Raw genomic sequence first — 27,681 nt, forward strand, 5'->3', positions numbered from 1 at the left:
TGGGCACTGAGGCAGGTGTGTGCCATGGCCGCCCTTACCCTGGAAAAATGGGTTCAGGCCATTCTAGTTAAATCCTTAATAGTCTGTGGATAAATGAGGAATAGAGAAGTAGCTGAAGTCGTAAGTCTCGCGCTCACGAGTCTCACTCCGATGGAAGGAAGAGAGTTGTGCGGCGTCATCTTTAGTCGGGGCACGGAAGGCCCGAATAGTCCATTTTATCTGGGGGCCTCCTTAACCAAAGTGAAAGGGTATCCGCCGATGCAGCTTCACTTTCCCTTCTCCAACATGGCTTCCAGAGCAGGAAGAAGAAATTGGAGGCTTGCTTTGGGGACTGGCCAATCCGTGCGGGCAGCTCTGCCTGCGCAAGCGCGCTGCCGGCAGGCCGCCGGGTTGACTCGGTGAGGCCATCCTTTAACCACCTGTTTTAGCCACGCCTCCCGGGTCCCGGAGGAGAGAAGCCAGTAGGCGGGCTCGGGGCGGGCCGTCGCAGAGTCTCCGCCCCCACAACCTTCTCTGAGCGCGGGCCAAAGGGTGGTTCGCTGGGGGTCAGGCTCAGCAGCGGGTAGGGCACGCACCCACGGAGAGAGGGCGCGAGACGTTGATACAGGGGAAAGTGACGAGCTGCCCTACATTGCCTGCCAGGGACGAGCACGCGGCCACTCTACCACCCGGCTGCCCACGATCAGTCGTCCGCAGGAATGTCAGCCGCCGGCGTCCGGGGCCTGCGGGCCACCTACCACCGGGTCCTTGATAAAGTGGAGCTCCTGCTGCCTGAGAAATTGAGGCCGTTGTACAACCACCCGGCAGGTAATGAACCCAGTGGCTCCCACCGAGACCTCCCTTCCTGTCCCTTTCCTCTCTTTACCGATCCACTGACAACTCTGCCAGTGGACAGTTCACCCACAACCCCAACCCCTGTTCCTCAAGTGAATCTGTGTACTTTCCCGTGCTCCTTGCTTTTCACATTTTCTTTTCCAACATGTCTAAAACTCGTGATTTTCAAGACTGCGCCCTTTGCGACCTTTGTTGCACTGCTTCTCTTAGGCACCACTCAGATCCGGACCAGGCCTCTTGGTTTGACCCTTCTCCATTTCTGCAGCCAAGAAAGGGTCTGGGCCACCAGGAAACCTCATTCTCTCCCCTTTCCTTCCATGAGTAGTGATATATTGACCCACGCGTCGAAGAGCTGTCTTACCCTAGAGTGTTTGGAGTAAAGGTCATACTTACTTCAGCTCCAGCTGACAGGCCTGCAGAAGCGTTAGCCAGTTTCTGAGTCAGTATCATTCCTTGCCCCATAGGTCTAGTTTGTTTCAGTCTATCCTAAATTACTACTGAACAAGCTTCTCCTGAACCTTTTTGTGTGGACAGACCTGGATTTAAATTCTGTTCTGCTGCTAATTATAGATGTGACCTTGGGTAAAATCCTAGATTTAGTTTCTGTAAAATGTGGTCCATGTGAGAGTTAAAGATAACATATGTGTTTGATTCTTCGTTAATCTTCAATAAATATTAGCTCTCTCTTTAACCTATTGGAAAACAGTGTTCTTGTAGTTGAAAAAATAATTCTGTAAGAAACTGGAAGATCCCAATGCCTCCAACTCTTCATTTAAGGTCTAAAATCCTGTTACCTGTTGTACAAACGTCAGTAATAGTACTTACTTGGCTGGGAACTCAAACCAGATACATTCTGACGTCACTTTCAAGACTAAGACTTAGCAAAGGAGAAAGTGTGTTATAAATGGAAAGACTGAAGTGCAACCCCCTGTGGCCATTTTCTCTACATAGTTAAATCTATCTCTGCGGCTGGTGTCATTAGGAAAGTTGTGTGTCTCCCTACATATCTGACTATGAAGCAGCTCTTGGGAATCTATGATTACTAAATCTGATTTCCAAATTTGATAATGGATTAATCTGTGTCTTGGAATTATGCTTTAGTATAATATTATTTATTGCAGCAGTTTACCCTTTATAAAATTGACCTTTAAGGAGAGGTTTTTATTAATGAAGATTAGTTTATTTGCTTTTTGGTTCTTTAGGACACAGTTTTTGGAAAGTCCTCTGTTTTGTGGCAGAGATTTTCAGGAGGAAGAGTTGAGCAATGCTTCTGTAATAATCGGGCTTTTTTTTTTTTTTTTTTTAGCCGCATTGTGTGGCATGATTATGGCCTGTATGGCATGATTTTGGCCAACTGTGTGGCATGTGGGGAATCTTAGTTCCCCAACCAGGAATTGAACGCACACTCCCCGCATTGGAAGCTCAGCGTTTTAACCACTGGGCCACCAGGGAAGTCCCTGGGCTTTACTCTCAACTGAATTCTTGTGGTCAGTGCTGACCCTCTTAAGCTTTGTATTTGGTCTGTAGGATAAAGACAGGCTAGAGGAGGAACAATTTTAAACTACTTTAAAACAGAATTGGAGGGTAGTTTTATAGTGATCTTTTCCAAGGTCTTGGCTTTAACCACTTATAGTCATTGTTTATTAGTTTATTGGTTATTATTTAATAGTTTATTCAACTTTTAGAATGAAAGGGAATTATCTTTCATTTGAGATTGGTTTGTAGATCATGTATTTTATCTAGATACTCTTGGACTAGTTCAGTTACTGTAACCTTTTTTTCAGTGTGATGGAAGGAGCATAGGCTTTGAAGCCAGATTGACCTGGATTTGAAACTTGGCTGTGTGACCTTGATCTTAAATCCCCTAACCTTTAGTCCTAATATATAAAATGGGAATAATAATTATCTCCAAAATAATGGACATGAATTTGAGCAAGCTTCGGTTGTTGACGACAGACAGGGAAGCCTGGCGTGCTGCAGTCCATGGGGTCACAAAGAGTTGGACGTGACTAAACTGAGCTGAACTGAATTATCACCATTTAAGGATTGTTGTGAAAGTTAAGTGATACATTATCTATAAAATGTAGCTGTGTTTACACATAGACTTTCAACAAATGTTAGTGTTAGTTCACTCTATACAGAGTAAGAATACTCATCACTGCAAAATAGTGATTAAAAACTTGTCGGCACACCAATGCAGAAATGAAGAAACATGAAAAATATAACTTGTTGATTGTCACAAGTATTGAATAAAATCTGAGGAAACTATTGTTCTAAGACTTAACAGGGAATATTCAAGATTTTTGTGTACTATTTTACATAATAGTGTGTTTTTGAATCATTATATTAGATGATATATCTAATCATCATTAGACTGGATTCACATATTGGAGATGTTCACAGTAATATACAAGGCTGTATTCTACATTTTTGAGATTTAATTGTATCATTGACAAATATGTCTAGACAAGTCACAAGAATGTCTTTATATAAATATTTATTAGACTTAGAATATTGCATTCTATATATATATAGTTAGACCAGTGGTCTTCATTATTCATTTATCTACATATTGTCTATGGCACAAAATGATCTGCTTCTTTAGAGTAAGAACAGAATTCTATCCATATGTGTGTCCTGGCAAGTTCAGTTCTCAGTGCCCCCCGTCTCCTGACTTGAAAGTATGCTGTCCAGTGTTTACTGTAAAATCATGCTGCCCAATGTTTACGTAAAAGCTTCAGTTCAGTTCAGTTCAGTTCAGTCAGTCAGTCGTGTCCGACTCTTTGTGACCCCATGAATCGCAGCATGCCAGGCCTCCCTGTCCATCACCAACTCCTGGAGTTCACCCAAACTCATGTCCATCAAGTTGGTGATGCCATCCAGCCATCTTGTCCTCTGTCATCCCCTTCTCCTCCTGCCCCCAATCCTTCCCAGTATCAGAGTCTTCCAGTGAGTCAACTCTTCACATCAGCTGGCCCAACTATTGGAGTTTTCAGCTTCAGCATCAGTCCTTCCAATGAACACCCAGGACTGATCTCCTTTAGAATGGACTGGTTGGATCTCCTTGCAGTCCAAGGGACTCTCAAGAGACTTCTCCAACACCACAGTTCAAAAGCATCAATTCTTCAGCGCTCAGCTTTCTTCACAGTCCAACTCTCACATCCATACATGACCACAGGAAAAACCATAGCCTTGACTAGACAGACCTTTGTTGGCAGAGTGATGTCTCTGCTTTTGAATATGCTGTCTAGGTTGGTTGTGGCACCCCACTCCAGTACTCTTGCCTGGAAAATCCCATGGACGGAGGAGCCTGGAAGGCTGTAGTCCATGGGGTCTCGAAGATTCAGACACGACTGAGCGACTTCACTTTCCCTTTTCACTTTCATGCATTGGAGAAGGAAATGGCAACCCACTCCAGTGTTCTTGCGTGGAGAATCCCAGGGACGGGGGAGCCTGGTGGGCTGCCATCTATGGGGTCACACAGAGTCGGACACGACTGAAGTGACTTAGCAGCAGCAGCAGCAGTTTGGTCATAACTTTCCTTCCAAGGAGTAAATGTCTTTTAATTTCATGGCTGCAATCACCATCTGCAGTGATTTTGGAGCCCCAAAAATATAAAGTCTGACACTGTTTCCACTGTTTCCCTATTTCCCATGAAATGATGGGACTAGATGCCATGATCTTCATTTTCTGAATGTTGAGCTTTAAGCCAACTTTTTCACTCTCCTCTTTCACTTTCATCAAGAGGCTCTTTAGTTCCTCTTCACTTTCTGCCGTAAGGGTGGTGTCATCTGCATATCTGAGGTGATTGATATTTCTCCCGGCAATCTTAATTCCAGCTTGTGCTTCTTGCAGCCCAGCGTTTCTCGTGATGTACTCTGTATAAGTTAAATAAGCAAGATGACAATATACAGCCTTGACGTACTCCTTTTCCTATTTGGAACCCGTCTGTTCCATGTCCAGTTCTAACGGTTGCTTCCTGACCTGCATATAGGCTTCTCAAGAGGCAGGTCAGGTGGTCTGGTATTCCCATCTCTTTCAGAATTTTCCACAGTTTATTGTGATCCACACAGTCAAAGGCAAGCTTAGTTTGGAAAAAAAAAAATTATTAGTGGAAGAGTGTCTTTCATTTGTATTTATGAGCTCCAGAATGGGGTGAATTGTCCCAAAGGGTGCACAAAATGAAACTTTGGAATATAGGAAGAAAACAGTAGAACTTCTATTAGTACTTTATCTTTTTAAAGTTTCCATTTTGTGTATATTTTATAATATAAAATATATTAATGCACATATACATATATGTGGATGTGTAAATAGACAGTCCCTTTCTTAGGATGGTTCAACTTAAGATTTTTCAACTCTACAAGATGGTTCAAAAGCAGTATAAATTCAGTAGAAATCCTAATTTTGATCTTTTCCTGGGCTAGTGATATGTGGTACAATGCTCTTACAGGTGGCAGCAACAAACCACAACTCCCAGTCAACCATAGGGTAAACAATCATTGCATCTCTTCTGCACCCATGTAACCATTTGTTTTTCACTTTCAGTGCGTATGTGCTGCGTTCTTTGTCTCTCAGTTGTGTCTCTTTGTGACCCCATGGCTGCTTCTGTTCATGGCTCTTCTGTTGCCGTTTCCTCCTCCAGGAGAGCTTCCCTGCCCAAGCATTGAACCTGCATTTCCTGTGTCTCCTGCGTTGGCAGGTAGAATCTTTACCACTCTGCCACCTGGGAAGCCCCAGTGTTCTAGAAATTGCATGAGATATTCAATAATTTATTATAAGCTTTACTTATTTATTATATATTAACAATTTATTATAAATAAGCTTTGTGTTAGATGATTTTGCCCAATTTAAGGGTAGGTTAGGCTAAGCTAGGTGTATTAAATAAATTTTCAATTTATGATCTTTTCAACCTTCAATGGACTTATTGAGGTTTAACCCCATCATAAATTGAGGAAAATCTGTACACACCTGAATTCCATGGAGTCAACATGTATGTATTAAGGGTGTATGCTCACATATTTTTTAAACTGATGGGGCAGTATGTTCAAAAGAAGTTGGCAAAGGACTTCTCTGGTGGTCCAGTGGTTGAGAATCCACCTGCCAATGCAAGGGACGCAAGTTCAGTCCTTGCTCCTGGAAGATCCCACATGCCTTGGACAGCTAAACCCACGTGCCACACCTACTCTAGAGCTCTAGAGCCTATGTTCCACAACTAGAGAGTAGCCCCCACTCACCTCAACTGGAGAAAGCCTGCATGCAACGAAGACCCAGTGCAGCCATAAATAAATAAGTATGTAAAAATTAAAAAAAAAAAAAAAGGGGGGAGACCACAGCTCTAGAAATTACCTGGTTAGAACTCTGCACTTTCACTGCTGTGGCCCAGGTTCAGTCCCTGCTTAGGGAACTAAGATCCCACAAGCGGTAAGGTGCAGCCAAAAAAAAAGTTATATCAATAAAACTGGAGAAACAATTAAATGAGAAATAAATAAATAATATAAATAAATAAAAACTATCCTTCAATTAAGTCAGCACAGAAAATAACTATCTTAACTATATATATAAGTTTTGCTTACTATAGCTTTGCTTATAATGAGTTATATTTTGGCTTAAGTGGAAGAACTTTTGGAAAAATATTTCTGCAAAATGTGTTGCCATGTTTAGCTTACTATTGCTAAGAATATTCTCTACATTACATGATGTCCTCTCTGTGAAGGCTGATAAGAAAAGTTACGTTAAGGTGTTCACAACAGGACTATTTGCATTTTTTCCTAGACCAGAGAATTAGTTTTCCTTTCTATCTTATAGACCTAGAGAATATTTTTAAAATAAAAGTATACTAAATGAACTATTATTAGCAGTGTTTAGTATATATTATGATTAACTATATAGTAAATATATTAGTATACATATATTATTTATTATAGTATTAACTTCTATTAGCTTAAAATTAAGGAATGAGAACCAAAAGGGAAAGTTGGGATTTCAAATATTTAAGTTATTGATGTCAAATAGAATATCTTTAAACTAGTTAGCTCCAATAAAGTTGAATTATTTAATATTTATTGAGGGCCTGCTGTATATTGGATACTGTTTGGGCATTTGAGTTATTTTAATGAATAAAATAAAAATCCCTGGCCACAGAGATTGTGTATTCTCAGAAGAAATCATAAAAGTAATACAATACTTGCTGTAATTGTCAGTTTGACACTTAACCTAACCTTTGATTTTAAACTAATTTTAAGTGGTTAAGGCTGTTTATGCCTCATCTAATTTGGTTCATTAGATATACTAAAGGAGAAGCAAGCCCTTGGAGAAGCTATAAATAGTTTGTTATATACATGTTACTATTTATAAAATAGATAACCAACTGTATAGCACAGGGAACTATACCCAATATTTTGTAATAACCTATAAGGGAAAACAATCTGAAAAAGTGTTTACATATATATATATAAATCACTGAATAATTTTGCCATACACCTGAAATTAACACAACATTATGAATCAACTACACATCAATAAATAATAGTTTATTATTTCTAAGACAGATAATAATATTAATTTTGGCTATAAAAGATGGAAATATGTTTAAACTATGGTATGGCATAGTAGAAAGACGACTGGGGTCAAAGAAGCCTGTATACTGGTTCTTACTCTATCTGGAGCTATCTGAATATGAGACAAATTAACTTTGAAGGAGTGCCTTTTCTTTTTCATCTATAAAAATAAGAGGGTTTGTATTTTCTTTAAGGTCCTTTCCAGCTGTAACAGTTTACAATTTGGTATTTCTGCTGTGACTTTTCTTAGTTTTAGAGGCTTCAGGAAACTCAGATTTCATCAGGGAATACTATATTATTATTGTTAGATTAGGTTTTAGGGACCTACATTTTTATCCTTGCTGTGCTGTGTATTTTATATAAGTAATTTTACCTTTCTGGACCTCATATACCTGGCTTATAAGATGAATGCCTGAACTAGATAATTTAAACAATCTTTCTAAATCTAGAAGTCCCTGAGTCTGTTATTGAAAAATGTATAATTTTAAAATGTATCAACCCAAAATGCATATTACCTATCATAGCTAGTCACTTCACCTGTTATTTTCTTTGGCATTTTCACCAAAACCTGTTTTCATTCAACATTTTAAAAGTCATTATTCACCCATGATGTTCTGGGTACTATTTCAGTAAGCTCTTTCCAAGGCCTTACAGAAGATAGAGAGATTGCTTGACTCTGAAATGGTAGCCCCATCGTGTTCATGTGAAATCAGAACTAGCTTTAGTACAAATAAAAACGAGTAATTTTTGGCAGTCAGTATCTGTGTCAAAGAATAATAACATGTATGAATTCTAAGAATTTGTAAGTAGCTGGTTCCATGATAGCCAAAAGGTGGACTTGATTGATACAAGGAACTTCAGAGGAAAGTTCAGGAATGTTGAAAGCAATAAACTGTAAAGAAATGGTATGAGAGGATTTAGGTGGGGTAGTGGACGGCTTTCAATAAGAATTTTATTTTCAACATTGGGAGCACCTCTATTCAGTATTTGTATATGTGTACATTTGCATGTGTGTAAAAGTCACTTATTCTGTTCCAGGAAGGAAATCTTTCCCTAGGAAGAGAATTATACAATAAATGACATTCGTTCTGGGTAGAATTTATGAAGTATTTCATTAGCAGAAATTCCTCTCAGATAAGGAAATTAGGAAATAAAATTATCAATATGTCATTGTTTTATTAACAAGTTCATCAAGGCAACTAGATTTGTTAATTTGTTTGAAAATATATGACTCTTACATATTTGGTTGTATTATTCTCTTGCAGAATTCCTCAAAATCTTCCATAAAAATTTGAACTTTAAAGAACATCAGTTTCACTTTAAAAATCAGACAAACATTTAACAACACAAGAGAAAATGACCATTATGTTATTCTTTGTAATTTTTTTGTTATGCTTAAAAATAGTTCATAGTTTTATAGTAAACCCTTGTTGCAGCTCTAATTTATGTATAATAGTTTGTATCTGTTAATCCTATACTCCTAATTTGTCCCTCCCCACCTTCCTTTTCCCCTTTTGTAACCATACATTTGTTTTACATTACAGTTCATAGTTTTAAGTAGTCAGCATTTGACATCTTTTTCAACTTCCAAGAGTGGACTTGTAAGAAACAAAGTGAAAATGTGTTGTTAGTTAATTGTTTGTCTAAAAGAATGTACATTTACATCTGATGGGAATACATTTTTCTCATCTTGGACTTCAGGTTAAATTTCTTAAGACCTGCTTTTTATTCAGTATATTTTCAGCAATTTAAAATTTCTGCCCAATCAAGTTTTTTTCATTCATCATAAGGACTGTTAGCTAGATACTCTAGTTATGCTTATCTTGATTTTAAGGTATTATAATCACTTCCAGTATCATGATTATTTAATTAGTTTATTATTTAATGCTCTTCAGTGAGAACAGCTTTCCCAGATCTAGGAAAGATAGTGTAACATTGTATTCTCACTGTTTGAGTGGTACCTGTTTGCAAAACATTTTTGTCTAAGCTTCATGTTTTAGGTAAATAGCAAGGACCTATTGTATACTTCAAGGACCAACTGTGAAAGTGAAAGTCGCTCAGTTGTATCAGACCACAGAGTCCATGGAATTCTCCAGGCCAGGATACTGGAGTGGGTAGCCTTTCCCTTCTCCAGATCCCAACCCAGGGATCGAACCCAGGTCTCTCACACTGCAGGCAGATTCCTTACCAGCTGAGCCACCAGGGAAGCAAAGCTTTCACTTTCATATATTCAACATCTTGTAATAACCTATAATGGAAAAGAATCTGAAAAAGAAAAAAAAAATATATATATATATATACACATTTATATATGTATGACTGAATCACTTTGCTGTACACCTGGAACTAACACAACATTGTAAATCAACCATACTTCAATTAAAAAATTGTTTTAACTTGTTTCATGTTTTAAATGTCAAAATCAGTTGGGATGTTTCCTCATTACCATTTTCATTATTGATTGACTGATGTTTTTAAGAAAATAGCCTCTATACCTAAATTAATACATGTCTACATTTATTTGACTTCTTTACTTTTAAGGTAGAAAATGACTACTTAAAAGTGGAAGGATGAAATAAAATAAGTTTTCTTTAAAAATTTTTGTTTACTTATTGTATGATCATGGGTATTGCTATTTTCCCCCCTTTTTTTAAACAATGAAGAAAACATTACTTGTTGTTTGCACTTACACATCTCTAATTATTTGTTCAGTTATCAGCATCCTCTGACATTTCAGAAAAATTAGAAATTTAGAATGTCTTATTTTTACAATATATGTATGCTATTGATGTTTTTAAATTCAGTGCTTAGCCATCGTTAATTTAGGCTTTGTTTTGTAGTTTAAAATTATTCCCTAAATAAAATATTTAAACTTCTTTTGACCTTTGTTCTAGCAACCATAATTTACTGTTTGACGGTTTTGTTTAGTTTGGTTATGTGGGAGAAGGACAGTTGATATTTTAAAACTACCACCAAGCACAGGGCAGTCGAGTAAATCAGTTACCAGGCAAAGCTACTGAAAAGCTTAACTGTTCATTAACCCTGAAAGGTCAACCATTTCAGCTCGTAAAGAAACTAGAACCCTAGAGGAAACAGTTTTTGGGGTAACAGAGGAGGAAGCGTCAGTTTTGAAACAGAAGAATGGAGTCTGTTTGGGAATCCAAAGCCAGAGACTAAAACAATGTATTGGCTTATCCTTGAGTGATGAAGCCAAGCTTCATGCAGGAGTAAAAAATAAACTTGGTAATTGATACTGCATATGACCTCGAGACTTTGTATATGACAAAGAAAAATAAACCAAGTGTGATGATAGGAATCTTAGAAACTCAAGCTAAATAAAGTAACCAGAGAGTTTGAAAAGATTGACTTCTAGGATTAGTACATTATGGCATCAGACTCATGGAAAGAATTTTCAAGAGCCAAGAAGGGGAGAATCATGGCGTAACAGTAGAGTAACTAATGAGTCAAAGTCTAGTACAGCCCTAATGTAAAGAGAACCTGGTGTCCTGAAGTTCATCCTTGAAGAAGCAGCAGTATCAAGGCAAATATTCAAATTTCCTAAAATTTGAATATCTGATTAGCATCTCTCCTGGATATGGTTCATCCAGTTCAATTCTGTTCAAAAGTATTATTTGTCTAGGAAAACTAAGAAACAGGCTTTAACTTCAAGACTTTGTCTAATGAATAAATGCATAAGCAGTTCAGTTTAATTGTTATGTGCAGAAAACAGTAGAAGAATAGACAGGCTGCTGCTTTGGGAGTTCAGAGAAGGAGCATTTAATCTGCTCCTTGAGGAGACAAAACCTGCAATGAGTTTTAGAAGGACACTGGAGTTAGCCAGATGAAGACATGGCCAGATTTTGGGAGGAGACTATGAACTCAGACTTAGAGCCATGAAACCGGTTGCATGTTTGCCTAGCTTGTCAGTCCACCTAGACCAAGGTGTCCTAACCTTGCACAATAGATGTTTGGGGGCTGGAGCATTGTTGTAGGGGGTTGTCCTTTGCATTGTGAATGTCTCCTGAGGCGCAGAATCACCTCTGGTTGAGAACTAGTGTCCTGGGCTAAAATTTAACTAACTTAGGCTTCCCTGGTGGCTCAGGAGTAAAGAATCTGCCTACCAGTGCAGGAGATGTGGGCTCAAGCCCTGGGCTGAGAAGATGCCCTGGAGAAGGAAACAGCAGCCCAATCCAGTATTCTTGCCTGGGAAATCCCATGGACAGAGGGGCCTGGCAGCTACAGTCCAAGGGTCGCAAAAAGTCAGACACGAGTTAACGACTAAACAAGTTAGGATTAGGAATTTATATTTTGAAACTCAATGCCTTCATGTTTTCTATCCTTTAAACATTTCTTTCAAAATGCCAACCTAATCTAAAGATTTCCGTATTTTGTTCAACTGTTGAGAAGAGGGAATCATTATGTGTCAGAGTTCTAGAAGTGTAATAGTGGCTGTGATCAGAACAGTACAAAGTTTAGGACCCTAGATTAAATATTAATAACTCAGGAATTAAATATAGATTTTCACTCAGTTATAAGAACATTAAAATTTAGAATTCCTTAATAGTCTTAACTCTCCCAGCAACCATTTCAGTACCATCTAGATTTGCTCTAATTTAAAATATAGAAAACTTACAGGACATAGTCAAGCATAAAAATGACTAGCTGTCATATGTATGTAAGAAGATGAATAATTGTTCTGGCCCATAAGGAAAGACGGGCTATGCCATGATATTCTAGTGTTCGAAGAATTATTAGTTTAAAGATGGTATCCAGCTCCCTGAAGATTGAGAAAGTAAGATAAACTACAGAGGAACTTTAGGATTAAGTTTAAATGTTCTAGGAGCAAGACAGGGAGGCCCAATGCCCCGAGCCATCCCAGCTGAGCAGGAAGTAGCCAGAGAGACCTCGACACCCCTATTCCCAAAGAATTGGGCCTCCCATCTCTTGAGGGGGGGAATGTTAGGTAGTTAGAATAGGAAAAAGGAGCCCAAAATGGTGGTGGCTAAAAGACAAAGGAAAAAGTCGCAAAAACGGAACAAAGGAAAATCCACTGACAGGAGTGAGAACTTCAGGTGAAACAGCCAGGCCCCCTTCTTGGCCAGCCCAATTTGCATAGGGCAGGCTCAAGGCCAGAAGGAGACAAACATAAAAGCAGGAAGCCAAGAGAGATTGAGGCCCCTCTCCTTTTGGGTTGCCCCGCCCTCACACCTAGAGAGTGTACTATCCTTTGCTTGCCAATAAACCTGAGTTATAAGTGGAAAAAAGTTTTTTTATTGTTCTAGGGTTTCAGTAAGCTTACTTAGAAACTCGTATGTATAAGCCAGATTTATCAATATAAGTAAGTTTAGTTCAGTCACTCAAGGCAGCCCACCAGGCTCCCCCGTCCCTGGGATTCTCCAGGCAAGAACGCTGGAGTGGGTTGCCATTTCCTTCTCCAGTGCAGGAAAGTGAAAAGTGAAAGTGAAGTCGCTCAGTCATGTCCGACTCTTCGCAACCCCATGGACTGCAGCCCACCAGGCTCCTCCATCATGGGATTTTCCAGGCAAGAATACTGGAGTGGGGTGCCATCGCCTTCTCTGCAATATAAGTAAATACACATCTAATTACAATAGATTACTGGTAAAATATTAGTAGTAATACATTCAGGAAACTAAGATCATGGCATCTGGTCCCATCACTTCATGGGAAATAGATGGGGAAACAGTGTCAGACTTTATTTTCGGGGGCTCCAAAATCACTGCAAATGGTGATTGCAGCCATGAAATTAAAAGACGCTTACTCCTTGGAAAGAAAGTTATGACCCAACCTAGATAGTATATTAAAAAGCAGAGGCATTACTTTGCCAGCAAAAGTCCGTCTAGTCAAGGCTATGGTTTTTCCTGTGGTCATGTATGGATGTGAGAGTTGGACTGTGAAGAAGGCTGAGCGCCAAAGAATTGATGCTTTTGAACTGTGGTGTTGGAGAAGACTCTTGAGAGTCCCTTGGACTGCAAGGAGATCCGACCAGTCCATCCTAAAGGAGATAAGTTCTGGGTGTTCATTGGAAGGACTGATGCTGAAGCTGAAGCTCCAGTACTTTGGCCACCTGATGTGAAGAGCTGACTCATTTGAAAACACCCTGATGTTGGGAAGGATTGAAGGCAGGAGGAGAAGAGGAGGACAGAGGATAAGATGGCTGGATGGCCTCACCGACTCGATGGACATGAGTTTGAGTCAACTTGGGGAATTGGTGATGGACAGGGAGGCCTGGCGTGTCGCAGTTCATGGGGTCGCAAAGAATCGGACACGACTGAACTGAACTGAATAGTACATCTGATTTTTAAATCCCATTGTATTTCAAATCACATTGAACAATGTGAATTAGTTTGAGAGGACTACAAAAATATACCAATGATATGTTGAACAGTGGCATAGTCCAAACTGTAACATTACAGTCACTTAATATTGCTAAAGGTAAGCAATGGTTTATACTGTTTGATACTTTTTTAGAACTAATTAATAAGCAAAAGTTACACAAGGATCAAATACCATTTTTTATATTTTTCAAATTTCTCTCCTTATTGTTACCATTAACCAACTACTTTTGATAGTAATTCAGCCAAAATGCACCCCAAAAAGGAGTATTATCACTGCTTTAATTTTCACTTTTGAGTGGTGGCATATAACTGAAACTAGAGTGGTTTTGATCAAAAGCACTTTAGAATTGTTTCCCTTAAAGGTTTTTATACAGCTTACAGATATGATTTTACTTAACCTGCCTGTGCTTAAGTTATTAAAAGCCAGCACTGTGTTTTATTTGGCAATGTATCCTTAGTGCCTAGGAGACTATAAAGCATGAAGTAATTACTATGAGTGAATGAATGAATGATCTCTGCAACAAATTAAAGTCACAACTACAACTAAATCTATATTAAATCCCTGCGTTTTCTTTAGCTCCATGCTTTTTCAGTTTCACCATCTGTTATTTTTAAGTAATAGGTTTAATTCAATTTTATCTTTTAAATGTAATTTATGTATGTGATTGGAAACATTTCTTTATTAATGACAGTGAATAGTCACCTTGTTGTTGTTCAGTTGCTCAGTCATGTCCAACTCTTTGTGACCACATGGACTGCAGCACACCAGTCTTCTCTGTCCTTCACCATCTCCTGGAACTTGCTCAAACTCATGTCCATTGAGTTGGTGATGCCATCCAAACATCTCATCCTCTCTTGTCCCCTTCTCCTCCTGCCTTCAGTCTTTCCCAGCATCAGGGTCTTTTCCAGTGAGTCAGTTCTTTGCATCAGGTAGCCAAGTATTAGAGCTTCAGCATCAGCCCTTCCAGTGAATATTCAGGGTTGATTTCCTTTAGGATTGACCCGTGTGATCTCCTTGCTGTCCACGGGGCTCTCAAGAGTTCTCCAGCACCACAGTTTGAAAGCATCAATTCTTTGGTGTTCAGCCTTCTTTATGGTCCTACACTCACATCCATAGCTGACTAATACAAAAACCATAGCTTTGACTGTATGGACCTTTGTGGCAAAGTAATGCCTCTGCTTTAGAATGCACTGTCTAGGTTTGTCATAGCTTTTCTACAAGAAGTGTCTTTTGATTTCATGGCTGCAGTCACTGTCCACAGTGACTTTTGGAGCCCCAAAAAACAAAGTCTGTCACTGTTTCCATTGTTTACCAATCTATTTGCCATGAAGGAATGGGACCAGATACGATGATCTTATTTTTTTGAATGTTGAAATTTAAACCAGCTTTTAGACTCTCCTCTTTCACCTTCATTAAGAGGCTCCTTAGTTCCTCTTTGCTTTCTGCCCTAAGAGTAGTGTCATCTGCATATCTGAGGTTATTGATGTTTCTCTCGGCAGTCTTGATTCCAGCTTGTGCTTCATCTAACCCGGCATTTTGCATGTTGTCTCTGCATATAAGTTAAATAATCAGGGTAACAATATACAGCCTTGACGTATTTGTTTTCCAGTTTTGAACCAGTCTGTTGTTCCAAGTCCGGTTCTAACTGTTGCTTCTTGACCTCCTTATAAGTTTCTCAGGAGGCAGGTGAGGTGGTCTGGTATTCCCATGCTCATCTACTAGGGGTAAAATTGGAAAAAAAAAAAATCATCTTTACATGATAGTGCTATTGAGAAATATTACTGGAGTAGATGAAGAGAAATAAATGTGTTACCTTTGGGTGATTATGCCCTTTTAGATGTGATTTATTTATTTTTACAAAGTAAAGTGGAATATTAAGGTAGAAATAATAATCATGAATATAATTAGAGTTTTAAAATTTTGAGTTGGTTTAAAAATCTTATGTGAAATTATGTTAAGAAATAAATGTCTTTTGTTGATCCAACGTGTAGAGAACATACATACCATATTAAGTGCTCTGATGTGTATTGGATTTAGCTTTTGATTTACCATAGACAAATCTGTTTTTTTACTGTTACTGTATGCCCTGAAAGGTTAAAAGAGATGTGTCATTTGGAAGAGTAAGAACTTATGTTATTGGTTATTGGTTAAAGAGCACAAGTTTGAGAGAACATTTAGTTCCTAGTTACAATGCTGGGCTTACTACCCACATGACTTGAGTAGGTCATGGAACTTCTCTGAGCCTTTTTGGTAAAAATGAAGGATGATCTGTGAGCTTACTTCCAGCTCTGAAACAAATTGCTTATTTGTTTCTGAAATTCACAATGCTTCTCAAATTCCAGGTTATCTGGAAAACCAGAGTTGTTTTTCAAAATGCCATCACTATTTTGAAATTCAAATATATTCAAAATACTGACAGTATTTCAAAAATACTGTCAACATTTATTGAACATTTTGCATGAGGTGGATGAGTACCAGGATAACTAAAACAAGGACTTTCCCCTTTCTTGTGTGCCCTTTAAAGTTAGGTTAAATTAAGTTAGGTTCATTAATTTTTTACTAGGATAAATAGAATTTTTGTAAGAACTTTTATTAGAATACATGTGGTGACATCATTTATAATAATAAATATTAATAGAATTAGTGAATATATACATACATATCTACTGAGGTTTATATCACAAAAATTCCATAATTTATCATTTCCTCAAATTGAAGATTATCCTTAAATAAAATGATACTAAGTTCCATGTTCAAAGCAAAATACACTGAGAATAGTTTCCAAAACTATCTCTATTATACTTTAGCTAATTTTGATAGTTCTCAAAAATACAGAGAATTGACAAGGAAATCAAAACGACTTGTATGAAAAATTGATACCATGGTGACTCTAAATTTTAACTTAAATACAAAGCATGCAGAAAGCACAGTAATAATTATTAGAAACAGATTGATAAATCTTTGAGTTTTTGAAATGTGATGTGATGGCTGTTTAAAAGACATATAGAAAATAGTTGGTTAATTGCTAAATTTTTCCTTCTTTTTTTTTCCAGGTCCCAGAACAGTATTTTTCTGGGCTCCAATTATGAAATGGGTAAGTCTTAGGTTTTGGCTGACGCTACTGAAAAAGATATTCTTTAAAAGAGCTTATTAATTTGAAGTAACTTTTCTGAAGGATGTACTTTAAATGTTCATGGTACGGCTTGAAATAATTTCATACAAATACTCTCAGATGTATCGTTTTTACTCTATAAGCATACTGCCTACTTGGGGTCTTTTGAACTCCTTAGATAAGGAGCCCTCTGGGGAACTTATTATCATCAAAAAGATTATAATTGTGGGCCCTAAGAACATGAAACTTCATTCTAAAATTTTGTCACTATGTAAAACATTAAATTGATTTGAACTCCCCCTCCCCCTGCCCAAAATTAACTTTTGTTATTAACTTACTTTGAGAACTTAAGATACTAACACCAAAACAGAGGCGAGGAAAATTAGTCTCAAAAAGCAGAAGAATTTATCCAGTATATATATATATTAACATTTGGTAAATGATAGAATCTGAAACTTCTGACTCCACAGTAAATGCTTTTATCCTATGCCAGAGTTTCCACTCATAAAGTTCTCATTTAGCTGAAAAGAAGTAATTCTAATGGCTATTAATAACAAATCATTGATTTTATGTTGGAAGGGCCCGTTTTGGCTTGATGCAGTGCTTCTCAAAATATCATCCCCGGACCTGCAACCTTGGCATCATCCAGGAACATGTTAGAAACACAAATTTTCAGGCCCCATCGCAGATTTACTAAATTTGAAACTATGGGGATGGAGCCCAGTATTTTGTGTTTTAATAATAGGACCTACAGGTGATTCTGATGACTCTAAAAGTTTGAAAACTACTGGTCTACAGGCTTTCTTTTTTTTTATTGTAATAAAATGCACATAAATTTAACATCTTAACCTCTTTTTTAGAGTTGAGTATATCACTATTCAATCAATCTCCTATACTCTTCTTTTAATTTATTTTTTAATTGTAGGATAATTGTCCCACAGTGTTGTGATCTAGTACTCTTGATCTTGCAGAACTAAAACTATGAAACCGTTAAACCATAGCTCTTCATTTCCCTCTTCCCCAGCCCCTGGCAACTAACATTCTACTTTGTCTGTGAATTTGACTACTCTGGGTATCTTCTATAAATGAAATCATACAGTATTTCAGTATTTGTCTTTTTGTGCCTGGCGTTTTTCACTTAGCATAATATCCTAAGGTTCATCTGTGTCAGAATTCCCTTCCTCTTCAAGTCGGAATAATATTTCATTGTATGTATATATCACATTTTGTTTTTTTCAGTTTTCTGTTGATAGACACCTGGGTGTCCATACAATATCTGTTCCAGACCCTGCTTTCTGTTCTTTTGTGTATATAACTACGAATAGAATTGTTGAATCATATGGTAATTCTATGTTTAATCTTTTAATGAACTGCTTTACTATATTCCAAAGCGGCTGCACTGTTCTAAGTTTCCACCAGTAATCACAAGGTTTCCAGTTTCCATTCATCCCTGCCAACACTTGTTACTTTCGTTGTTGTTTTACAATACCCTTCCTAATGGGTGTGAAGTGGTGCATTGTTTTGATGTGCATTTCCCTAATATTATTAGCTATGCTAAGCATCTTTTCATGTGCTTATTGACCATTTTTACATTTTCTTTGGAAAAGTATTTAACCTCTTTGCCCAAGTTTTAATAAAGTTGTTTTTTGTTGTTGGGTTGTAGGATATTTTAATTCTTTTAAATGTATAATTTTAAATTGTTAGAACAGTTCAGAAACTCAGTTGTAAATCTAAGTAGTTAAGAATGTTAGAACTGGAATTAGCTATCCCTCAATTTTATGGCCTTACGCAAGTTCTAACTGTGCCCTTTTGTCTTAACTATAAAACAGGATTCGAGTAAATGAGTGATTGGGGACTATATTTACAGAGAACTAGGGAGCAGTTCTTTTTTTAGATTTGTATATTGCAAAAAGGCTCTATCAGTTTAAAAAAGAAATTACAGAATATCAACTTTAATGATTCTGCTCATACTCTAAGCATTTAAAAGCAGTGTAGTATAAAAAAAAAATACTATGAAAGGTATATTACTAGTTCCTTCCTCTTCTCTCCCTACCAACACTTAAAATTATGCATCTACAAAGTGGAATTAATTTCTGAAATATTGTTTCTAGAAACATTTAAAAAGTAAGAACGGTAAAATAGATAACTAGGGAACTACTGTATAGCAATAGGGAACTTTATTCAATACCTTGTAATGACCTATATGGGAAAAGTATCTAAAAAGAGTGGATACATGTGTATGTATAACTGATTCACTTTGCTATACACTTGAACTAATACAACATTGTAAATCAACCCCATTTACTGTATTTAATTTGTGAGGGGTCCTCTGATCACAAATTTGCCACAATTTAGATGTTTCTTTATTTTACCAATAGCTTTGGACTTCCCTGGTGGCTCATGGTAAAACGTCTATCTACAACGTGGGAGACTGTGTTCGATTCCTGGGTCGGGAAGATTCCCTGGAGAAGGAAATGGCAACCCACTCCAGTACTCTTGCCTAGAAAATCCCATGGACAGAGTAGCTTGGTGCAGGCTACTGTCCATGGGGTCGCAAAGAGTCGGGCATGACTGAGCGACTTCACTTTGGTGGTTCTTTGATCTGGTCTATCAGTGTTTTGAAACATTAACGGTATTATATACTCATAAGTGCTTTCTCCACTATGTCCTTTAAAAATATCTATTTTAAGTTCATGTTGACATCCTGCATAGTCTCCTGATGACAGCACAACCTGTGTCTTGTTCTCACATAAGTTCTGCCTTAAGAATTTTACACTGTGCTTCTTTAGATATTTAACTATGGTTGAATCCTTCTTAGCCACTTTAGTTAAAATCGAATAATCATAAAGGTCAAACTGGATAATTCTCAAAAATAATATTACTTACTTTTAACTATTTTAACCCTAAGACTACAAACACATATTCATTCATTTACTATAATGCCAGGGCTTTGTGTGTGGATCCACTGATTTTGAGTTCCACATCATTTATCATGGAAGAATTATAGCCACAGTGCATTCTGTATAATTTTAGTTTAGTTTTCTTTAAATCAGAGCAAGTTTATAGACTCCTTCATAATAGTCTGGTAATAGAAACCTGCTAGATTTCTATGTTTCCCCCTACCAATCTTTTTGTATCTGTCTTGTTTACACCAAATTTGATAGCAAGTTTAACAGCTTACCTTTATTCAGTCTTTCCAAAGCAATCACTTTAGTTTCATAGAAATAGCAACCCTCTTTTTGTATATCAGCTATTTACCTAGTTCATTAAATTAGATAAATTACATTTAAAAAATAAAACTGTTACCGAGTCCAAACTTGCTTTGCTCTGGTCGCTGCACAACAGGCCAGTGAATCCGAGAGACAAGGGATTGGGACAAGGAAGACTTTGATTGAGGAGCTGGCTGACCAAGAAGATGGCAGCCTAATGCCTCAAAATAACCATCTTATCGGAATCTGGATGCCAGGTTCTTTTATAGACCAGAGATGGGGAAGGTGAGGAAGCAAAGTAAAAAGACCATTAATCTTGCCAATCTCCTGGAATGGCAAGCCTCAGGCAGAGGATGTGTTGATTTCTTCCCTCCTGCCATCTACAGGTGCACAAGGTTCTGAACAAAGGCACTATAAGTCAGACAGAGGGGCAGGATTCTGAGGCAGGCTGTTCTGTATCATTATAACAAAAGCAGCAAAAAACAAGTCAAAGAAACAGTTCCAACATGGAGTCAGAATTGGCTTCTCTGCAACAAAACTGGTATAAACAGGTCTGAGGACAACTACAGTGACTTGAAATACAGAATAATTAGCCCACTATACAGTCTATGGAATTCTGCAGGCCAGAATACTGGAATGGGTAGCCTCCAGAGATCGAACCCAGGTCTCCCACACTGCAGGCAATTCTTTATCAGCTGAACCACAAGGGAAGCCCAAGAATACCGGAGTGGGTAGCCTATCCGTCTCCAGGGATCTTCCTGACCTAGGAATCGAACCAGGGTTTCCTGCATTGCAGGCGGACTCTTTACCAACTGAGCTATCAGGGAAGCCCCTTGGCTAACCTGGGGAACCTATTATGTGAAGGTCAATTCAGAGCTTTTTTTTCTTTCTGCTAATAGTCTTTTTGCATAGACTAGGTTATATTTAACTCTTGAACAGTATACCATATTGTGTAGCTAATTTTTTTTCTTTCTGTTCTTAGGAATAAGTCAAACTGTTTTAAGATTATCTATGCTGATTTTTAGTATCTAACTACTTTTGCTTTTCCAGCTGTAACTCCTAACATAGGCTAATCCACAGTTTAGAATCTTGAGAACTTTGCTATCTCTTAAGTGTTTGGAATTGGAATATTATATAGTGGTTTTTCACTGTTTTTTACACTCCTCTAAAAGTGTTATATGAGTTTTTTTTTGTTTTTTTTTTAAACTAGAGAAGAAAATATTGGAAGAAAAGAAGGAAAAAAATGTTTTAACACTATCTGATGAGTATTTACTCCACCCAGTGGAGATAACCAGGTGCCAAAAAGAATCACACACATTTGAAAACCAGTTTTTAATTGATGGAAGCAGAGAAATAACTTGAATCTGCTAGATGCCAAACTGTCTATATTGGGTTATTTAATACACTGTCTCATATTTAATCTTCACCAGAAAAAATCTGAGATGTAAAGATACCGAGGTTCAAAGAACTAAAACTGTTGTTAAGTGACGTCGGACTCAGGATGTGAGCCCTCAGGTCTAATTTGACTTCAAAGCCTAGGCTCTTAAACACTTACATGACCCCCTTTAAAAGTCACTTTGGACCTTTCTATAATTGGTACTTTCTTATGTTAGGGAGTAATTTACACAATCTTTCGGTATACTCCACGCACTCTCTGACTCTACAGTTCTATTATTTGAGTAAAGTTCATAATAAAGAAGAAGAGGAACGTCAACCTTCTAGCCCCTGAGGCTAGAAATACAGGAAAGGATACAGAGGCTAATATTCCATTACCTCTGTTCCTCTAAAAATGTAAACTACTGTTTGTCGTTGCTAACAGTAGTATTTTCCAGACACTATGCTAAATATCTTTAAATCATATTATCTCATTTAATCATATATCACTCTTGCAAGGGTAGCTAGTAATACTCTCATTCTATACATGAAGAATATAAGACAAGTGTTATGGGGAATTCCATGGCTGTCCAGTGGCTAGGACTCAGCACTCCCACTGCAGGGTGCCCAAATTCAATCCCTTGTCAGGGAGCTGAGATCCAATAAACTGCATGGCCAAAAATAAGAGAAAGAGAGTATTATGTAACTTGACCAAAGTCATCAAGCTAGTAAATGATAGAGATAAGTAAATTCACAATAAGATTTTCTAAGATAATTTACATGAGATTAGAGTGGTATAGAAATAAGGATTTTTTAGAAATTCAGGAAAGGAAACTAACTAATATAGTATTATAAACCAACTATACTTCAATTTCAGAAGAAGACTAAAAGGTGTAACATCCAAATGCAGTGTATTCTCCTGACCTAACTACTCTAGACAAGAAAAAAAAAATTTAAGACATTTTGGGGCAGTTTTAACTGTCAAAATTTGACTGTGAACTGTATATTAGACAACAGTGTCTTGTCCGTGTTAAATTTTGTGATTAGATTATGGATATTTAAGAAAATGGGAAGATAGTCTTGTTCTTTGCAAATATACACCAAAATACTAGAGAGTCAAAGGGCATGATTTCTACAACGTCTTTGTAAATGGATCAGAAAATATAGACATACATATTAAGAGAGAAGATGATTTCGAGAAGATGATTTCAAGAAGAAAAGAAAAAGAACTGTGGGAGAGGGCACTCAGGACCTTTGTGAGAGAGAATGATTTCTAACATGTCCTAGAAAAACGAAATGTATACTCTGAGCATAAACAAAATCATGGCTGCTACCTTCTTCCAAAAGACAGTGCTAGAATATAGCCTCTAGTCATCAAATCTGTTTGAAAAGCCACAGTGTAGTAATACATGGACCCAGTAGAATAATGGTAGAAACCAATCCCCTTCTTCCCCTATACAAGGGCAGTATTCCACCCTGCTAAAGCGGAACAAATATGCAAGAGAGAAAATGTGTATTAGGACCTGGAAGAAGAATGTAAGAGTGGTGATTTGGAGATATTTGAGAAGAAAATCACCTGACTGGATGAAAATTATGAAGAAAAGTAGTGTTAGTCATGATATACCTCTATTTCCACTTCTGTATTTAACCACTTGCCGCTTTTTGAGCCAGAATCACTGCTTTCTTGAACAAGTGACTTTATTAAATAAAAATCATTTTAATTTGGTTTAAATTTGTGTATAAATTCACAAGTATGCATGTGTTCTATTTAGGAGGAAAAAACCTTTTTAAAAAAAAAAATGTTTCGTGCATCTTTTAGGAATTCAGTAAAACCTGAAAATGAACTTATTTGTTTGTTCATTTCTGGCTTCCTTGGGTCTTCGTTGCTGCACAGAGGCTTTCTCTAGTTGCAGCGAGCCGCGGCTTCCCCTGTCGCAGAGCTCGTTGCTGCACAGAGGCTTTCTCTAGTTGCAGTGAGCCGCGGCTTCCCCTGTCGCAGAGCACCGCCTCTAGAGCACTCAGACTGCAGTGGTTGCGGCGCGTGGGCTCAGTGGTTGCTGAGCTCGGACTCCAGAACACCCAAGCTTCAATAGCTGTGGCTCCAGGCTTAGCTCCTTGGCAGGTGGGATCTTCCCAGACCAGGAATCCAGTTCATGTCCTCCGCATTGGCATGCGTATTCCTAACCTCTGGACCTCAAGGGAAGTCCTGAAAATGAATTTCTTAAGACCATATTGTCTAATGACATGTTTAGAATTTGATTTAAAATACTTAAAGAAAAAAGGAGAAAGGGAGGAGGAAAGGTAAATATGGCAGAATCTCAATAATTGTTGACTGGGTGATGGGTATATAGGGGTTCGTTGTCCTAGTATCTCTTTATTTTGTGTAGGAGTGAATTTTTCATCAATAAAAATCATTCTATTATGTATTCTAATCTGTGCGGTAGAGTAGCATAAATAATATTCTTTTAGGGCTCATTACTAAACTTTCTGACTGATGCTGGTGGTGGAGTATAAGTAGAATGATTCTATAAAAGACAGTATTAAAAATATACCAGAGAAGAAATGACCATGTATACTTCAACATTAAGGAAAAATTACCTAACCAAGAAATTTAAAATTATAACAGCTTTCTGATACTTCCACTTCTAAGAAAGAGTAACATTGAAAAAAAATGTTCATTTCCAGGGGCTGGTGTGTGCTGGATTGGCTGACATGGCCAGACCTGCAGAAAAACTCAGCACGGCTCAATCTGCTGTTTTGATGGCTACAGGTACATTAAATGAATATCTTCCGCATAGGACATTCAATAATTAGTTTTACATCAATTTACTTGATTGTTTAACATTTGAAATACATACACACACACTCACACACAAAGAAACTAATGGTATTACCTTTAAGCAGTTATTAGACTATAGCAGAAGAAGGCAGAAGGAGGGTTATAAAAATTTTTCTTTGACATAATAACTGAGTATTTTGTGTACTCCTGAATTATACCAACTTCATTAAATCTCAGATTATAACCTTTTTCCCCTACTTTATGCTGTTGTTGTTTTTCAGTCGCTAAGTTGTGTCTGACTCTTTGCGACCCCATGGACTGAAGCACACCAGGCTACTCTGTTTCACTATCTCCCCGAGTTTGCTCAAACTCATGTCTATTGAGTTGGTGATGCCATCCAACCATCTCATCCTCTGTTGCCCCATTCTCCTCCTGCTCTCAATCTTTCCCAGCATTAGGATCTTTTCCAGTGAGTCAGGTCTATAGCCATAGTACTGAAACTTCAGCTTTAGCGTCAGTCCTTCCAATGAATATTCTGGGTTGATTTCCTTTAGGATTGACTGGTTTGATCTTCTTGCTGTCCAAGGGACTCTCAAGAGTCTTCTCCAAAAATAAAAAAGGAGTCTTCTCCGGCACCACAATTTGAAAACATCAGTCCTTCCGCACTCAGCCTTCTCTATGGTCCAACTCTCATATCCATACATGACTACTGGAAAAACCATACCTTTGACTATTGTTGGCAAAGGGATCTCTCTACTTTTTAATATCCTCGCTAGCTTTGTCAAAGCTTTTACTCCAAGGAACAAGCATCTATTAATTTCATGGCTGCCGTCAACATCTGCAGTGATTTTGGAGCCCAAGAAAATAAAATCATAGTCTAATTATTTTACTCTAATATTAAATGTTTAGATAAGATTGCAGCAATACCTATGCTGTTTTTTAAAAATATTTTATTTCAACAGGCTTTATTTGGTCAAGATATTCACTTGTAATTATTCCAAAAAACTGGAGTCTCTTTGCTGTTAATTTCTTTGTCGGGACAGCAGGAGCTTCTCAGCTCTTTCGTATTTGGAGGTAAGCTCACCATGTTTTTGTTGTCGTTTAGTCATTCAGTCGTGTCCGACTCTTTGTGACCCCATGAACTGTAGCCCACCAGGCTCTTCTGTCCATGGGATTTCCCAGGCAAGAATACTGAAGTGGGTTGCCATTTCCTTATTCTGGGAAACTTCCCCACCCCGAGATCGAACCCGCATCTCCTGTATTGCAGGCAGATTCTTTACCACTGAGCCACCTGAGAAGCCCTTGAAACTGTGTATTCAGTAATTAATATTATTTGTCAGTGACTAGCTAACACCCTGGAATGAGCTTAGAATGAGGCTCTGGCTTTGTTTAAACCATAGGACCTTCCTAAATTACAAAAAAAGTGTTATGAATAACAGCTTTCTTTGGCTAAAAAAATTGAATGATCTCAATAAAAAATTAGAAAACATTGAGCTATATAATATACCTTCTTTTCAGAAAGCATTCTGTTCTGTAGTGTATAGTACATTTAATTTCATTCATCTGTAACATACCTAGCTTTACTTGCAGCTTAATTAATTATCTAGCACATAACAGATAGATGAATGCTCACTCATTCTACGAATGCCTGATAACCATTTTTAGGTCTTAACTTATATCAATATAAACTTCAGTTTGTACAGTGATTTTATTCACAGAGTACCTTTCTCATACACCATCTTATTTTAACCTGATATTAACTCATGATAGTAAAACTATGAGAACACTAAGTGCCACGTTCAGAAATGTAATTTCTAATATCAGAAATTCAGATACAATTTAACAAAAGGAAATTTAGCCTTACAATTAAAATAGCAGATTGAGAGATTTAGTTAGAAATAAAAATGTTGGACTCTCTGGAGCACTCAGGAAAATATGGTTGAATATTTGAAATCAGGACCTTTTGAGAAATATAGGAGGTAAAATAGACTTCATAAAATAGCTTCCTTTTTGTGCTTGTTCAGTTTTCTACTCTGTTTTCAGCTGAGATTAGTAAATGAAGCCTAGGGTGTTGTAAAACGGAAAGACTCTGTTGCTTTGTGATTAATTCTTCTTTGAATTAATGAGAATTGAGAATTAATGAGAACTGAAGAAATTGTCCTTAGTTTCAACAAACTTAAATGTTACACCTCCTAACCCAGTAGCCAGCCTGTGTCACAGAATTATATTTTCAGTGACTAGACAGGCCCATTGCCAGCTGATTTTATTCTCAGGGAAGATACTTTGTGAGTATCAAATTAAAAGCTCTAGGTGACTACGTTTTGGTAAATTTTATACGTATGTTCACATTTGTCATACTCTCATGTAGTTCAAGAATGAAAATACTCTTACATTAAATTAATACTTTTGTACAACAAACTGTAAGTCAGTTAAGACTTTTTGACAGTTTCAAGCCAGATTCAAATAAAGTCCTTAGGTTATTCTCCTTCCTGCATATTTCTACCTACAAGCCCCTGGGAAGATTGTATTTACAACTGTGTAGTCTCTTGACTAGTGAAAAAGAAGAGATGGAATATGATTCTCATTCCCTTCTTATTATAAATATTATCTAGGGACATCCCTGGTGGTCCAGTGGTTAAGATTCCACATTTCCACTGCAGGGGGCATGGATTCTATCCCTGGTCAGAGAATTAAGATCCCACATGCTATGCAATGCAACCAAAAAAAGAAAAAAAAAAATTTTAGTTAAGAAATGAATGTGTTCATTCTGATTCATGATTTTTTTTCTTTCTGTTTTCTTTATAGATATAACCAAGAACTAAAAGCTAAAGCAAACAAATAAGAGTTCCTGATCACCCTGGCCATCTAGATGTGGACATAACCACCGGGACCTAGTTTGATTTATTATTTGGTTGTTGAGGAGGTGATACTGACTGTGCTAATGTTTGTAAGGCATGAAATGTAACTGGGAGATAGTATTGACATTTGATTCAACAGAAAAATAAAGCAAACTTTTAATAATATTGTCTCTTTACATATGACTTGAGGAACTTATCTGTGGATATTAGTAGCATTTTTTCTACTACTTGTCCATAATAAATCATATTGCTCATATATACCACTGGCCTCCTTCTGTTCTAGTCAGCCAAAGGGTGTGCATATAAGAGCACACATATTCCAGTGAGTCAAAAGATAGTTGGAAGGTTTAATAGCTTGTATAGTGAAGGATGATGAAGTAGCTAATGGTGAAAGGAAATAGAGCTAAAGAGAGTAAGAAATGGGTCATGGAATATCCAGCAACATGACTTCAAACTGTCTTAACATATTTTAAGTTGAAAAGAAGAATATATTTTTTTTATGTATTTGTTGCAGGAAGGGTGACCCATGGGGGCTCTTGTCTAACGCTCAGAAATGAATTGTTCAAGGAGACACGTATTGACAAAGCAAGAGATTTTA

At 37.4% G+C, this 27,681-nt stretch overlaps 2 protein-coding genes across 3 annotated transcripts in view; one reads left to right on the forward strand and one right to left on the reverse strand.

Annotated features, from left to right (window-relative positions):
• Window positions 1–242, reverse strand: part of DCAF6 (DDB1 and CUL4 associated factor 6) — a 183,804-nt gene extending 183,562 nt beyond the window's left edge. Inside the window, exon 1 of one of the 2 annotated variants that reach the window (XM_040229940.1) lies at window positions 39–242. The gene's annotated coding sequence lies outside the window, so the exon portion shown is untranslated. The remainder of the gene's footprint in view (window positions 1–38) is intronic. The other variant, XM_040229939.1, reaches the window with a different exon arrangement.
• On the forward strand, window positions 26–27,339 carry MPC2 (mitochondrial pyruvate carrier 2). Its single transcript, XM_040229945.1, has 5 exons — window positions 26–807; window positions 16,805–16,845; window positions 24,132–24,216; window positions 25,188–25,299; window positions 27,031–27,339. The coding sequence occupies exons 1-5, from the start codon at window positions 699–701 to the stop codon at window positions 27,065–27,067; spliced, it is 384 nt and encodes a 127-aa protein (XP_040085879.1). The 5' UTR covers window positions 26–698; the 3' UTR covers window positions 27,068–27,339.
• The last annotated feature ends 342 nt before the right edge of the window (window positions 27,340–27,681 follow it).

This window comes from Oryx dammah, unplaced genomic scaffold, assembly GCF_014754425.2.
Source record: "Oryx dammah isolate SB20612 unplaced genomic scaffold, SCBI_Odam_1.1 HiC_scaffold_28, whole genome shotgun sequence".
In the NCBI taxonomy this organism is placed as follows: Eukaryota; Metazoa; Chordata; class Mammalia; order Artiodactyla; family Bovidae; genus Oryx; species Oryx dammah.

Bases quoted from the DNA above. Each gene is read 5' to 3' on its own strand.
- MPC2 (XM_040229945.1), top strand. From the start codon at position 699: ATGTCAGCCGCCGGCGTCCGGGGCCTGCGGGCCACCTACCACCGGGTC. The intron at 16,846-24,131 runs GTAAGTCTTAGG...GTTCATTTCCAG, and splicing joins GGGCTCCAATTATGAAATGG to GGGCTGGTGTGTGCTGGATT. The intron at 25,300-27,030 runs GTAAGCTCACCA...TTTTCTTTATAG, and splicing joins CAGCTCTTTCGTATTTGGAG to ATATAACCAAGAACTAAAAG.